Source organism: Hippocampus comes, unplaced genomic scaffold (assembly GCF_001891065.2).
Source record: "Hippocampus comes isolate QL1 unplaced genomic scaffold, H_comes_QL1_v1.1 scaffold34, whole genome shotgun sequence".
Classification (NCBI taxonomy): Eukaryota; Metazoa; Chordata; class Actinopteri; order Syngnathiformes; family Syngnathidae; genus Hippocampus; species Hippocampus comes.
In genome coordinates, this window is record NW_017805008.1 from 532,093 (window position 1) to 545,848 (window position 13,756).

Sequence of the window (13,756 nt, forward strand, 5' to 3'; positions counted from 1 at the left end):
ATTTTTATACAAAGGAAATTTTTTTGTGCCTGTTGAAAATTAAAGTTTACTGACATAGCCATAAAAAATGTTGCTTTATTTATCTGACCATATTGGAATGTATTTGTTAGGTTTTCAGTAAATTAAATTTGGTTCAGTAAACAATATGTGGTCATTTTTAAAATTTTCAATGAACATTTGATCAGTCCGGCCCTCGGCTTGCAGCAAAATTTTTTATCTGACCCTCCGTCCATTTGACTTTGACACCCCTGCCCTAACATATTTGTGTGTCTGTGTGTGTGTTAGTAATGTGATATATTCTTGTGTTAGTGCACGCTGCACCCTCAGCATCATCTCAATTTCACTTTCACAAAAAAAGTATTTCACAAGTAAAACAATATAACAAAGCAGGCCACCTTTAACCTATGGCGGTGTGTGACTTGCATCACCGGAAGTTGTTAGTGGTCAGCAGTCTGCAATTGCAGACTGCATCTTTTATGGTTATTGTTATCCTTAGTCAGAGTTTGTTTCATGTACAATTCACTGAGGGTACTGGCAAAGAAATGGAACCTGGAGTGCCGAGAGAAGCATTTTAAAATGGCACACGTGATCTACAATTGTGAACAGGCTGCAAAAGTCCGTCCCATGTCGCCGCGTCAAGTGTCGATGAAGGGAGGCAGTGATTTCCTTTTCACAAACCCACAAACTCTTGTGTCTACTTTATATCCGTTTTGTTCATCCTAGGGGCCGTTATGGCTGTTACTCATCATGGCATGCGTGTGTTTATGTGCGCGTGTGCGGTAACGGGTCGATTGCGGGAGGTTGTTTGGCTTGAAAAGGAGATCTTCGGTCAAAAAAGTTTGGGCACCCCTGCTCTAGATTAGCCCTAGATAATAGTTGTTTGTCTATGTGTGCCCTGCCATTGGCTGGCAACCAGTTGAGGGTGTACCGTGCCAACTGCCCAAGACAGCTGGGATAGGCTCCGTCACGCCCGCGACCCTCGTGAGGATAAGCGGTTGCAATAACGGATAGATTGGTTATTTACTCATTTATTTTTGTCTTGCAGAATGGATAATGACTCTTTACCTGCTCACCAGTCAGTCCTTCGCTGAGGGACCTCTTCCTCTTTTGGTGTTTGGACTTGGCAGCACAGGCATGAGATAATAAAGTCAAGCAGCTGCAACAAACGACACCTGCGGCACTCGTGACGCTGCCGCTGCTCTCCCTCCCGCCTCATTCCCTCCTGTCCTGCTGCTCAATAACCCTTCAGCAGTCCTCGACATGACCACGCCAGCGCTTTTACCGCTCTCTGGGCGCCGTATACCCACACTGTCGCCGGGCACCTCCTCCTTTCCACACCACCGCGCTACCTTGAGGCTCTCTGAGAAGTTCATCCTGCTGCTCATCCTCAGTGCCTTCATCACCCTGTGCTTCGGCGCTTTTTTCTTCTTGCCTGACAACTCCAAGCACAAGCGCTTTGACCTGGGCTTGGAGGCCGTACTCATCCCACACATTGACTCGCCCAAGGAGGGGAAACATGGACAGGTGATCATACACGGTCAGGGAGGACTTGATGAACACAGACACAGGTAATTTTTTTGTCATTTTTAGATCTTGTATTGTTGCTCTAATTCAGGATTTTGTGAGTCGGTGGGGAGAATACTTCGTAGACCTTTTCATTCGCACTGATACGCCTTCCTATAAGGAAGCCAAGTCCGGAGGGACTCTGAGATGGGCTCTCCTCTTTCTGAGGTTGAAGTTAACCGAGGTGGTTAAAAACCGTCTTGGCAGGGCCCAGAGTTTCTGAAGGCTCTGCATGTTGTGGGGTGCGTCGAGGATCCCATTCAAATACTAAATGAAATTAGCAAATAGCATCTGGCATTTTCATGTACTGTATTTTCCACACTAAAAGGAGCACTGGATTATGAGGCGCCCTGCGATTGGCTTGCAACCGATTCAGAGTGTCCCCTCCCTACTGCCCGAAGACCGCTGGGATAGGCTCCAGCACCCCCTGCGACCCGAGTGAGGATAAAGCGGTTCGTAAAATGAATGAATGAATGAATAGATTTTGAGGCGCACCTTCAATGAATGACCTATTTTGTAATTTTTTTTCATATATTGCATGCACCGCATTATAAAATGCAATCTACAATGCATCCACTCGATGGAGCTATGCTCAAGGAAATGCCAACAGAACACTACACTACACCACACCCTGATTTATATAGCGACAATCAGATGTCAGTAAAACTTAATAAAGCAGCGACACAGTTCACTTAACCAACAGCAAGATATTACATTGACTCCTTAACGTTGAACTCTCTTGCTGCTGCTCTATTTCCGTGTTCAACTGCGAAACCGATCGCCTTAAGTTTGAACTCTGCGTCGTAAGCATGTCTCTAGCAAGGAGCCATTTTGGGGTTGACATATTACTGTGATGACCATACACAAGGCGCATCGGATTTTAATGCGCACTGTGAGCTTTTAAGAAAATGGAAGGCTTTTAGGTGCACCTTTTAGTGCGGAAAATACAATAATGATTTTCGAAGCTATTGATCGATTTGTGATCTTCACAAAATAATTTGATACTCAAAATTCCCAATACCCTTTTATTTTGATGAACGTTTGAATGTTCTTTTTAATCAACTTATATTCGTTTTTCGCTAGTACACCTTACATCCGGTCAACCCCGGGGTGTATAAATAACAAAATACAGTAAACATATACATATACGTGAACACACAACTTAGACTATAATAGACCAAAATTGCTCATAACGGTTAAGATGAGACAACACAATGTGTTCACTTGTCTGAAACACTTTGGATTTTGCAAAAAAAAAGGAAGATCGTCTTGACAAGACAGTAGCTGTGTAAAGCCTTTGTAAATGCCCAGTGAAATATAATTTGTCAACACATCTCGACAGTGCCAGTGTACAGGTGCTCATCAAAAAAATAGAACATAATGAAAAAGTTAATTTCAGTAATACTACTCAAAAAGTGAAACTTGTGTAATGCATACATTCATTCCACACAGACTGGTACATTTCAAGTGGTCATTAATTTTAATTTTGAAGATTATATCTGAAAACTAATAAAAACCGAAATTCACTATCTCAGAAAATTTGAATACAGTGATCCCTCACTTATCGCGGTTAATGGGGACCGAGACCACCCGTGAAAGAGGAACATCCGCGAAGTAGCCCCCGCCCCCCCCGTACAGGTATATGTACATGTATATGAGCAAGTACCATACGCACTCGCATTCGGCAGTTGACTTAAGGTGTGACCACTCGCACAGTAGAACATCTCAATTATCCATAGAAATACTCATTCAATGCACCAAACAATAATTACGAGTATGCGAGCACTTTATAGAGGTTATGTAGAAACAATTTATAATGCATTTGACACAATAAAATCAGAGCAGCCGCATGTCAACTCAAATTGCAGGTGGAGACGATTCATATTTTTTGGGGGGCAACTACATTGGCATAACAGTTTTTGCTGCCAGACAACATGTACGCACAGCTGATATTTTTTAAATAGAATAACGTATTTTCCGCACTAAAAGGCAGACCGAAAAGACTTCCATTTTCTTAAAAGCTCACAGCGCGCCTTAAAATCCGATGCGCCTTGTGTATGGTTATTACGGTTCTTCTGCCCTAGCCATGCGTTTGAGATGAGAGCACGGCGTAGACAGCGAGCTAAACAATCCTCCAATAAAAACACGGAGATGAGAATCCAACGTTTGGTATTTTTATGGAGTCTTTCTTGTAAAACTGCACACAAATAGAAACACAATACAAATGTTTGTATAACGTCCAATTATACATATGAAATGATATTCAACACTCTTGTAACAGCCCTATTCTCTAACATTTCCAACGAATCTATGGTAAATATCTACAAAGATTAATTGGTGAAATACTTATATATGACGATGAATAACTTGCTCAGCCAAGAGTGGTATATACAACTGGGTAAATGTACTTACAGATTGTGCCTGAATGTGCCAAAAGAACGAGGATGGAAGTGGATGTTATCGCACCTCTGCACGTGGTTTCACTCTTATGCATCAAAATGGCTACCCCGCTGACTCTATGGGTGGTGCTAACCACTTCCACCACTAGGGGCACTGTACTAAACTGTCATGCAATACTTCCATCACTAGGGGCACTCCACTGCACTGTAATACAATTACTGGGGGCAGAATAACGGTAATATGTCAACCCCAAAATGGCTCCTTCTAGAGACATGCTTAAGACGCAGCGTTCAAAGTTCAGGCAATCGGTTTCGCAGTTGAACACGGAAATAGAGCAGCGGCAAGAGAGTTCAACGTTAACGAGTCAATGTTATAACTTGCTGTTGGCTAAGTGAACTGTGTCGCTTCTTTATTACATAAGTTTTACTGACATCTGATTGTCGCTATATAAATCAGGGTGTAGTGTAGTGTTCTGTTGGCATTTCCTTGAGCGTATCGCCATTTAGTGGATGCATTGTAGATTGCGGTGCGTGCAGTATATGAAAAACATAACAAAATAGGTCAGTCATTGAAAGAGCGCCTCATAATCCAGTGCACCTTTTAGTGTGGAAAATACGGTATGTAAGGTTTTGGTAACATTTTACCAGCCGTTGTTTTTTTTTTTTTAAATCGAACAATCAGAGCTGCAGGTTAATTTATTGTGAAAATATACAACTTTAATGTATTTTTGTTGTACAAAAGTGAATATTGAATATTGTTCACATAGATGAAACAGTTCAGTTTGGTGTTTTTTTTTTTTTTTAAGCTTAGTTTTAACTGAACCACATAGTAATATAGTTCTTGAGATATCTGGCAAAAATATGACATTTTAGCCATCTCGGTCTGTCTGTCGGGGCTGGTTAGGATGTCTCTTGGAGGCCTCTTTGGAGAGATGTCTTGGCTTTGTTGCCTAAGTTGGTGTTTCTGTTATCACCGAATAAGCAAAAGAAGATGGCTTGATGGATGTTGTTGTTGTGTGTGCTTTTACAAGGCCTGTGCACACGCCGTGCCGTCTAAACCATCAGGTCAGGCACCATTTATTCAGTTCCATGACACCACGTACCTTTGTGCAGCATTCTTTGTTTCCCCACTGGGTGTGACCAGAATTTTGAAAAATGCCTAACTTGGTACATGGTAGGAGATCTCAAGATGCATTTTGGGGTGGCATGGCAAGTGTAACCGGTAGTGTCTGACTGTGTTGTGTTAAAGAATATTGACGACGTACAGCAGGATTTCTTGTAACCCAAATGTCTTGCATACTGTTCTTAGACTGCCTCTATCGGTTTAGTTTATGCTATTGTGTCGTCTGTACTGAGGAAGATAAGATAACTTTTATTTGTCTCACAATGGAGTTTGCCAAGTCTCTTTTTATGAAGAAGGGAATGCGTGGATCAAGGATCAGAGATTTTCAAACCTCAGTGTGTGCTTAAGACAGGGGTGTCAAACTCATTTTTGTCACGGGCCACATTGTAGTTACGGTTTCCCTTGGAGGGCTGTTATGACGATGAATTTTGTGAAACCATATAAATCAGGGGTGGCCAACCAGTCAGAGACTACGAGCCATTTTTTTTACTGTGTGACTGCAAAGAGCCACATACACATGGGCATCTCGTCCTCGCGCGCACGCACACACGTACACACTTTTTTGCCCAAAGATCGAGTTTTGAAGCGACCAACCTCCCACGATCCGATCGCGCACGTGCAAGAACACACACACACACGCACGCACGCCATGAGGAGCAACTGCCGGAACAGCCCGAACATGAACGAAAGCTAAAGACACAAATACACAAATCTACCCCCCCTCCATTTCCTCCTCCCACCCCTTGCGGTCGTCTTGGAACCAGTCCGCTGGCTCCCGGTCGATTGCGATCGATGTATTGGGCACCCCTGCCTTAAAAACTGAGGTAATTCACTGACTATCTTAACGCTTAGCGCCGTTGTTTGCGCATGAGTGGTAATTCAGTCATCTGATTGGTTGCCCTCTGTGTCAGTCAAGTAACGGGATTGATGATAGGCTGACGTGGTACGTTCTGTGTATTTAGGGCCGTAGTTTGAATGACATGCCACCGCCGAGGCATTTTCGACGCTTGTGTGAATGCCCGGGAGCCGCATTGAACCAGCCAAAGAGCCGCATGCGGCTCGTGAGCCGCGGGTTGGCCACCCCTGATATAAATGTTTAATCACCTCCACATATAACATACACACTGCACAACAAATTGATGGATAATTACCGTAAATTCCGGATTACAAGCCGCTACTTTTTTTCCACACTTTCAACACTGCGGCGTGTAATATGAAGCGGCTTTTTAGTTTTTTTTTTCCATCGCGGGAAAAACATGGACCAATAAAATGAGTCTTTCACTGAGGTCCAATGAGATTGTATGACTGATCACAACTTCCGCTCTTTTAGCCGTAGCGGGGGGAAAACTGTGTTACCCGGCAACAGTCGACCAATAAAATGAATGAGTAGTACACAGGGGTCCAATGAAATTGTATGATTATCGGTAATCACAACTTCCTTATTTCAGTCTTTCTTCTAACCCTGATCAACATGGAGAATACCAGACGAAAAGCATATGATGTAGCTTTTAAACTAAAAGCGATCACTCTGGCAGTTAAAGAAGGAAATCGAGCTGCTGCCCGTAAGGCGTAGAAAAAAAAGTAGTGTTTCCGGTAACCCGACCGACCGAGAATTTCTACGTCGAAAAAAAACTAGAGGGTTGTTTTTTTCAAACAAAAAAAAATAACTGTCCGACCTACCGACCCTATGCTAAAATTTCTTGTTACCGGAAACACACTATCTTTTTTGTTTGGCTTAATCTTGGCATAGAGTCGATGGTGCGAAGGTGGAGGCTCCGGCAAGAAGAAGTGAGCCAGTGTAAAAAGACAACCAAAGCTTTTAAAGGTTTTAATGGTGGGCCGTCGTGGTGTTATAGATTCATGAAATGGAAGCCTGTCTATTAAGGCACGCACGACGTTGTGTCAGCAGCTCCCTCCCAATTACGAGGACAAACTTGCTTCATTCCGCACATTCACACAAAGATAGCGGAGAATTCCATCAGCCCAGATGAAATAATAAATATGGACGAAGACAATCTGACATTTGATTTGCCCCTCACTCGGACTGTAAATACTGAAAACAAGCGTCCACGAGAGAACACATTTTACCTGTGTTTTGAGCCGCGCAGCATCAGGCCTAAAGCTGCCAACGATGATCATTTTTAAGCGGGTGACTATAGAAATAATTTCATATATCTTTTCCCATTTATATGATTTGCATTATTCTATTTAAAGCCTAGTGAGCTGCAGTATTTCTCCTCGTAATTACGCAAATGCGCATCAAGATCTCTCTTTGTCTGGCCTCTTATGTGTTTCAGCGTAATTTCGTTGTGCAAATGCATTTATCATGCTCATAAAAATATGGAGATTATTTTAACCTTAAGAAATGTTGCGTTTTTTTTCTGCGGGGGTTCAGCGGGAGATCGCGGACGCAGAAGCAAACCCCCGCCTACTCATTGGCCAGCAGTTTATAGTACGGTGCGGCGCATATATTTACAAAATTGAATTTTCTTCATAAATCTGAGCATGCGGCTCTTAATCAGGTGCGGTCTGTAGCTCGGAATTTACGGTAATTTTAAAATCAGAAGTCAAGAATAATGACTTGCTTCAACATTGTTTACATTCATGTAATAAGGGGTTTGGTTATGACAAAATGCTTGCAATATATGTTATTATGGATTACATATGACAATTTGATATTTTGGTTCAAACTTTAGCAAGAATCATGGAACTTGACATGCTTGATTTGCTTTTGCAGGCCACATAAAATGATGTGGTGGACTTGACTTTGACACCTGTGGCTTAAGATAACAATTGTAAACACATTTGCTCCCTTTTTGGAAATGGGCATTTCCTGAAATTACATTTTGAACCAAAACATGAAAACTAAAAACAGTTCATAAATTCAGATTCTAATAAATGTTTGTAAGGAGATTAATGCAACTGCTAACTAACCAGCATACCCTTATGTAATTATTTATTTATTTATTTTATTGGGACAGTGCCAATTAATCAACACAAGAATAAACAGTGTAAATGCGCTGGACTTAGCATAAATGCTTGTTTTCAGTCGTACTCCCAAGGCAGGTTTCTAAAATAGCACAGTGATATGGATATAAATAGATAGATTTAGAACCCAGATGCCTCATGACCAATTGTTGAGTATGTCACACCGCTGCACAGGCTAAGGTACGTCAAGACAACTCGAAATCATCTGCGATACACTATGTTTGTCGGCTGCATTCGCGTAGTTTGACATCAGCATAACATCACTCGGCTGGAGAGTTTCATGGATGCAGATGCTCTGGAATGGTTACATGTTAGGACGTCTGTGTTTTTGTAGTTACATCTATACTTAAATTACTGTAATAAAATGAATGTCTTGGTCTGAATGTTTGCCACGGTTTCTTTGTGAAAAGGCTGACGGCAACATTTCAGTGTTTACAAGTGGTGACTATGATTATACTACATTAAGCGGCAGCTAAAGCTTGAACGGACAGCATACGCTGACATTAGCTTGTGTATTTATGTATTTGACGTTATTTCTAGCTACCTATCCTCAAATTTTAATGCTAATCATGTGAAAACGGCCTGGTTTCTTCACTGTTTACATATGATACTTGTTTGAATAATTCTGTATGGACATATCTGTATATGTGTGATAGAATTCTCAAGGTACCATGTCCAAAAGTGCTTTCATTTGTACAGCTTCTCATGTCTAAAGCAGCTGACTGCTAATTTCCCAAAAAGCCTATCTTTGCTCTTGACTCATTTAATTATCTTTCATCACAACGATACCTTTTTGCACAATTACACTGTTTATTTAGTGTCAGGCTCACTCGCTGCTCTCTTTGTGCAGGCTAATTATCTGCCAGAATAAAGAGGATATTTTCGTAACTTGTTTTCCACTGCTTCTTGTAGGGAGGACGAGGCGAGCCTCCGGGATAAAATTCGCGCCGACCACGAGCGGGCCCTGCAAGAGGCCAAAGAAAAGCTGCGGAAATCGCGTGAGGAGATACAGGCCGAGATCCAGACGGAGAAGAGCAAGGTGGTGGAGGACCTGAAGAAAAAGGACATAGGGCCGAAGCCCTTGCATCCCGTGCCCATGCCGAAGGTGGTGGCCATTGGTGATGGAGAGCCACTTGAGCTCGATGTCAAAGAAAAACGGAATAAGATTCGAGAGGTAAGAATTTTTTTTTGTATTCTTTAATGTCCTCTTTCTTTTCAATTGGAAAGAGGAGGTACTAGTTCTCGTACTTGCTCAGCCAGGCTTCCAAGTTTGCTGAGGCAATACTACAATATGTGGGTGACTGCTGGTTGCTCATTGGTCGATCATATTTGTTATTACTGTGGAGGGTTGAAACGCGTCCTCGAGTAACTTGAGTATCTCGGTTCAATAAAGTAGTTGAGCATTTTTTTCTCCTTCGAGTACCCGCTTATTTATGTGTACCCAGCCATCTCCTTACCTCTGCGTCCCGTGTCATAGACACATAATTTTCCCGCGGGACGCACAGTTCCAAATAATGTGTTTTTGGGATGCAAGGAAATTTCTCAGTCAAAACAACAACAAAAAAAAAACTACGGCAGACCTGAGGATTTCACAGTCACGATCGTTTCTCGTGTCGTTTCCGTGGCGTCATTTTGACGGGACTAGAAAAATCGTTTAACCATAAAAGTCACCGCACACGAGTTAACTGTACGCGATCAAGTCTCTCCTGTGTAATCAACGCGATTTCACTGTGTCTGTATGGGTGTTTGTGGTGTGTGAGTGTGTTTCTTCTAATTTACTTTCGTTTTGTTTTATTTTCAGTGTTGGGGGGACGGAACAGATAACGTTATGTGCACATGCGTGTTGCTATTTTAGTCCAAAAACTGAGGAATCGCGCGGATGAAAGTTTGAGATGGCGGCGAAAAAAACTCGCAAAGGTCTACGAATTACGACATTTAAGAAATGGGAATGCCAGTCTGATTTTTCGTATGAATCGTCCGAAGGGCGTATCACTAAACTCACCTGTAACATATGCACAGAACACGAGAGCGAGATACGACGGGAGGCACGATTACGTGGTCATTAGATATATAGGTTAATCGCTATGAAAAATATTATGAAACAGTATTTGTTATTGTATAATTTACTGGTTGTAGCATGGTAACTTTAGGAATAGAACATTTGTCACAAGGTGTAGTAATGCTAATGTTAACTGTTGGTAGAACTAATGATGATGTGTGTTAGTCTTTCCTCAAATTGATAGTAGATTACACATGCATGTGAAGAGGATGTCAAGCCACGTCAATACTTACCAGTAAATTAATCTTTGTAGTGTGAGATTGGAAAAAAATACTCTGATTTTGTGGTATGCTGTATTCTTCATGATGCCAAATGACTACACCATATTTTGATCCATTTATTTTTTTGAATAAACCTGGAGTACACAGCTGCTGATGTAATGTTCATTGTTCATGGATAGTTTTCTAACTTTTACCCTTGAAACATTATACTTTTGAGTTTCAGAATTTTTGATTATGAATATCAGTCAAAATAGAAAAATGGGTTCCCATGATGAATGTTTCCGGAACCCAAAATTAGTTACCGTGGTTTCCCATTGGGTAATCCGACGGAACTGAAAAATGGTTTATGTGAATTTCCGAAATCCTCAGGCCTGCTACTGAATTTTTAAATTTTTTTTCAGCATTTGTTTATAATTGCATGTACCTGTATATGTTGTTGTTTGTGTTATTATCATATGCAGTTGAATCAGTAGACTATTTCATAATTCGAAATTTGGGACTCACTAAATGCATAATGGCACTCATATTTTTCTGATCAGCGAGTCCCTGGGACTTGCTGGGGGTAAACTGTAAAATTATCACTGTCACACAGCATAATAGTTTGGAACAGTGCTTGTTAAGGTGCACTGTTCCAAACTATTATGCACAGCAGTGTTGCAAGACATTTTATAGGTCGTGAAGAACTGAAAATAGTCTTTTGGGCAGCATTGGGAGGTTGTATTTGCGGAAATCAAAAGCGATTTCAATCAAAAACATTTGAACAGCTCAAATTACATTTTAATATAGGATCTTTTACTTGATTGCATTTTCCCAAGTCTTGCATCAATTGAACGTGGTAGTTTTTGGACAGCTTAAGCAAATTAATTGATAATTATTTTGATAATCGATTCACGTTTTGAAACCCAAGTTTTACTTTCAATTTTCCAGATCATTGGAATTTCACCCTTTCAACAGAAATTATTTTCAGATTGCATACAATAACCAATACTGTTTGATCATATTTTTCATAGCGATTAGCCTATAGATCTAATGCCCAACTTGGCTCGTAATCGTGCCTTACGTCGTATCTCGCTCTCGCGTTCTGTGCATACATCACAGGTGAGTTTTGTGATATGCCCTTGCGACGATTCATACGAAAAATCAGACTGGCATTCCCATTTCTTAAATGTCGTAATTAGTCGGCCTTTGTGAGTTTTTTCGCCGCCATCTCAAACTTTCATCCGCGCAATTCCTCAGTTTGCGGACTAAAATAGCAACCCGCATGCGCACAAAACGTTATCTGTTACACCCCACCCCCCAACACTGAAAACAAAACGAAAGTACATTAGAAGAAACACACTCACACACCACACCACAAACACACATACAGGCACAGTGAAATCGCGTTGATCACACAGGAGAGATTCCATCGCGTACAGTAAACTCGTGTGCGGTGACTTGTATGGTTAAACGATTTTTCGGTACCGTCAAAATGACGCCACGGAAACGACACGCTCCTGGTAACAACAGTTACCGTGAAATCCTCAGGCCTGCCGTAGGTTTTTTTTGATTTGTTTTGACTGAGAAATTTCCTTGCGTCCCAGAAATGCACATTATTTGGAACTGTGCGTCCCGTGGGAAAATTATGCGTCTGGGACGCGGGACGCAGAGGTAACGAGATGACTGAGTCCCAGGGACTCGCTGATCACCAAAGTGTGAGTCCCATTATGCATTTATAGAGTCCCAAATTTTGAATTCTGAAATGGTCTACTTATTCAATTGCATATGATAATCACACAAACAACAACATATGCATACAATTATAAACAAATGCTGCAAAAATTTAAATACTGTAATTCAGTAGCAGCCCTGAGGATTTCGGAAATTCACGGGAACCGTTTTTCGGTTCCGTCGGATTACCCAATGGGAACCCACGGTAACAAATTTTGGGTTCCGTAAACGTTCATCATGGGAACCCATTTTTCTATTTTGACTGATATTCATAATCAAGAGTTCTGAAACTCAAAAGTATAATGTTTCAAGGGTAAATGTTTGAAAACTATGCATTAACAATCAACATTACATCAGCAGCTGTGTACTCCAGTTTATTCAAAAAAAATAAATGGATGAAAATATAGTATACTCATATGGCATTATGAATACAAGAAACCCTAATTTTTTTTTCCAGTCTCACACTGCAAAGATTAATTTACTGGTAATCATTAATACAGGTAAGTATTGATGTGGCTTGACATCCTCTTCCCAAGACGATGCATGTGTAATCTACTATCAATTTGACGAAAGAATCTAACACACGTCATTGTTAGTTCTACCAACAGTTAACATTAGCATGATTACACCTGATGACGAATGTTTTATTCCTAAAGTTACCATGCTACAACCAGTAAATTATAGAATAACCAATACTATTTCATAAAATTTTTCATAGCGATTAGCCTACAAATCTAATGACCAACTTGCCTCGGAATCGTGCCTCCCGTATCTCGCTCTCGTGGGCTGTGCATACGTCACAGGTGAGTTTAGTGATACGCCCTTCAGACGTATCGATTCATACGAAAAATCAGACTGGTATTCCCATTTCTTAAATTTCGTAATTAGTAGACCTTTGTGTTTTTTTTCGCCGCCATCTCAAACTGTCATCCGCGCGATTCCTCAGACTAAAATAGCAACCCGCAGCGCACATAAAGTTATCTGCCCCCCCCCACCCTTCCCCCACAACACTGAAAACAAAACAAAACGAAAGTAACTTAAGAAACACACTCGCACACCACACCACAAACACACATACAGGCACAGTGAAGTCGCGTTGCTCACACGAGGGATTCGATCGCGTACAGTCAACTCGTGTGCGGTGACTTTTATGGGAAACGATTTTTCGGTACCGTCAAAATGACGCCACAGAAACGACACGCTACCGGTAACGATCGTTACCATGAAATCCTCAGGCCTGTCGTAATTTTTTTTTTGTTTGTTTGTTTTGATGGAGAAATTTCCTTGCGTCCCAAAAACGCACATTATTTGGAACTGTGTGTCCCGCGGGAAAATTATGCATCTAGGACGCGGTACACAGAGGTAACGAGATGGCTGATATATATATATATATATATATTAGAGCTGTCAAATGATTAAAACATGTAATCAAATTAAAAATGCAACTGTCATAATTCACTCAAATTCACTAAAAATTAATCGTGATTACTCACGCAGTTTTTATCATTTCTGAATTTCCTTTGATATTTTTTGTCCCATTTTTCCCCATTTTAATGCTCTCATCAACATGGAATCATGAATCAGTTTTCTATGTGCAAAATGCAAATATTTACTGAAACAACAATTTCGATTTTCAATTTTACATGAACATTTTTCACTTGGAGCAGTTATTCACACATATTCTCTCACACAA

At 41.0% G+C, this 13,756-nt stretch overlaps 1 protein-coding gene and 1 long non-coding RNA gene across 3 annotated transcripts in view; both read left to right on the forward strand.

Annotated features, from left to right (window-relative positions):
- Positions 1–13,756, forward strand: part of man1a2 (mannosidase, alpha, class 1A, member 2) — a 125,344-nt gene that overhangs the window by 16,304 nt on the left and 95,284 nt on the right. For both annotated transcript variants that reach the window (XM_019860102.1, XM_019860094.1), the window contains 2 exons: positions 1,046–1,568; positions 8,986–9,247. In XM_019860102.1, coding sequence (XP_019715661.1) covers positions 1,261–1,568; positions 8,986–9,247 — 570 coding nt within the window. In that variant the 5' untranslated portion in view covers positions 1,046–1,260. The remainder of the gene's footprint in view (positions 1–1,045; positions 1,569–8,985; positions 9,248–13,756) is intronic.
- LOC109510092 (uncharacterized) lies at positions 2,354–6,169 on the forward strand. The gene is made up of 3 exons (XR_002167070.1): positions 2,354–2,363; positions 4,356–4,361; positions 6,080–6,169. It is a non-coding gene; the product is annotated as an uncharacterized LOC109510092 (long non-coding RNA).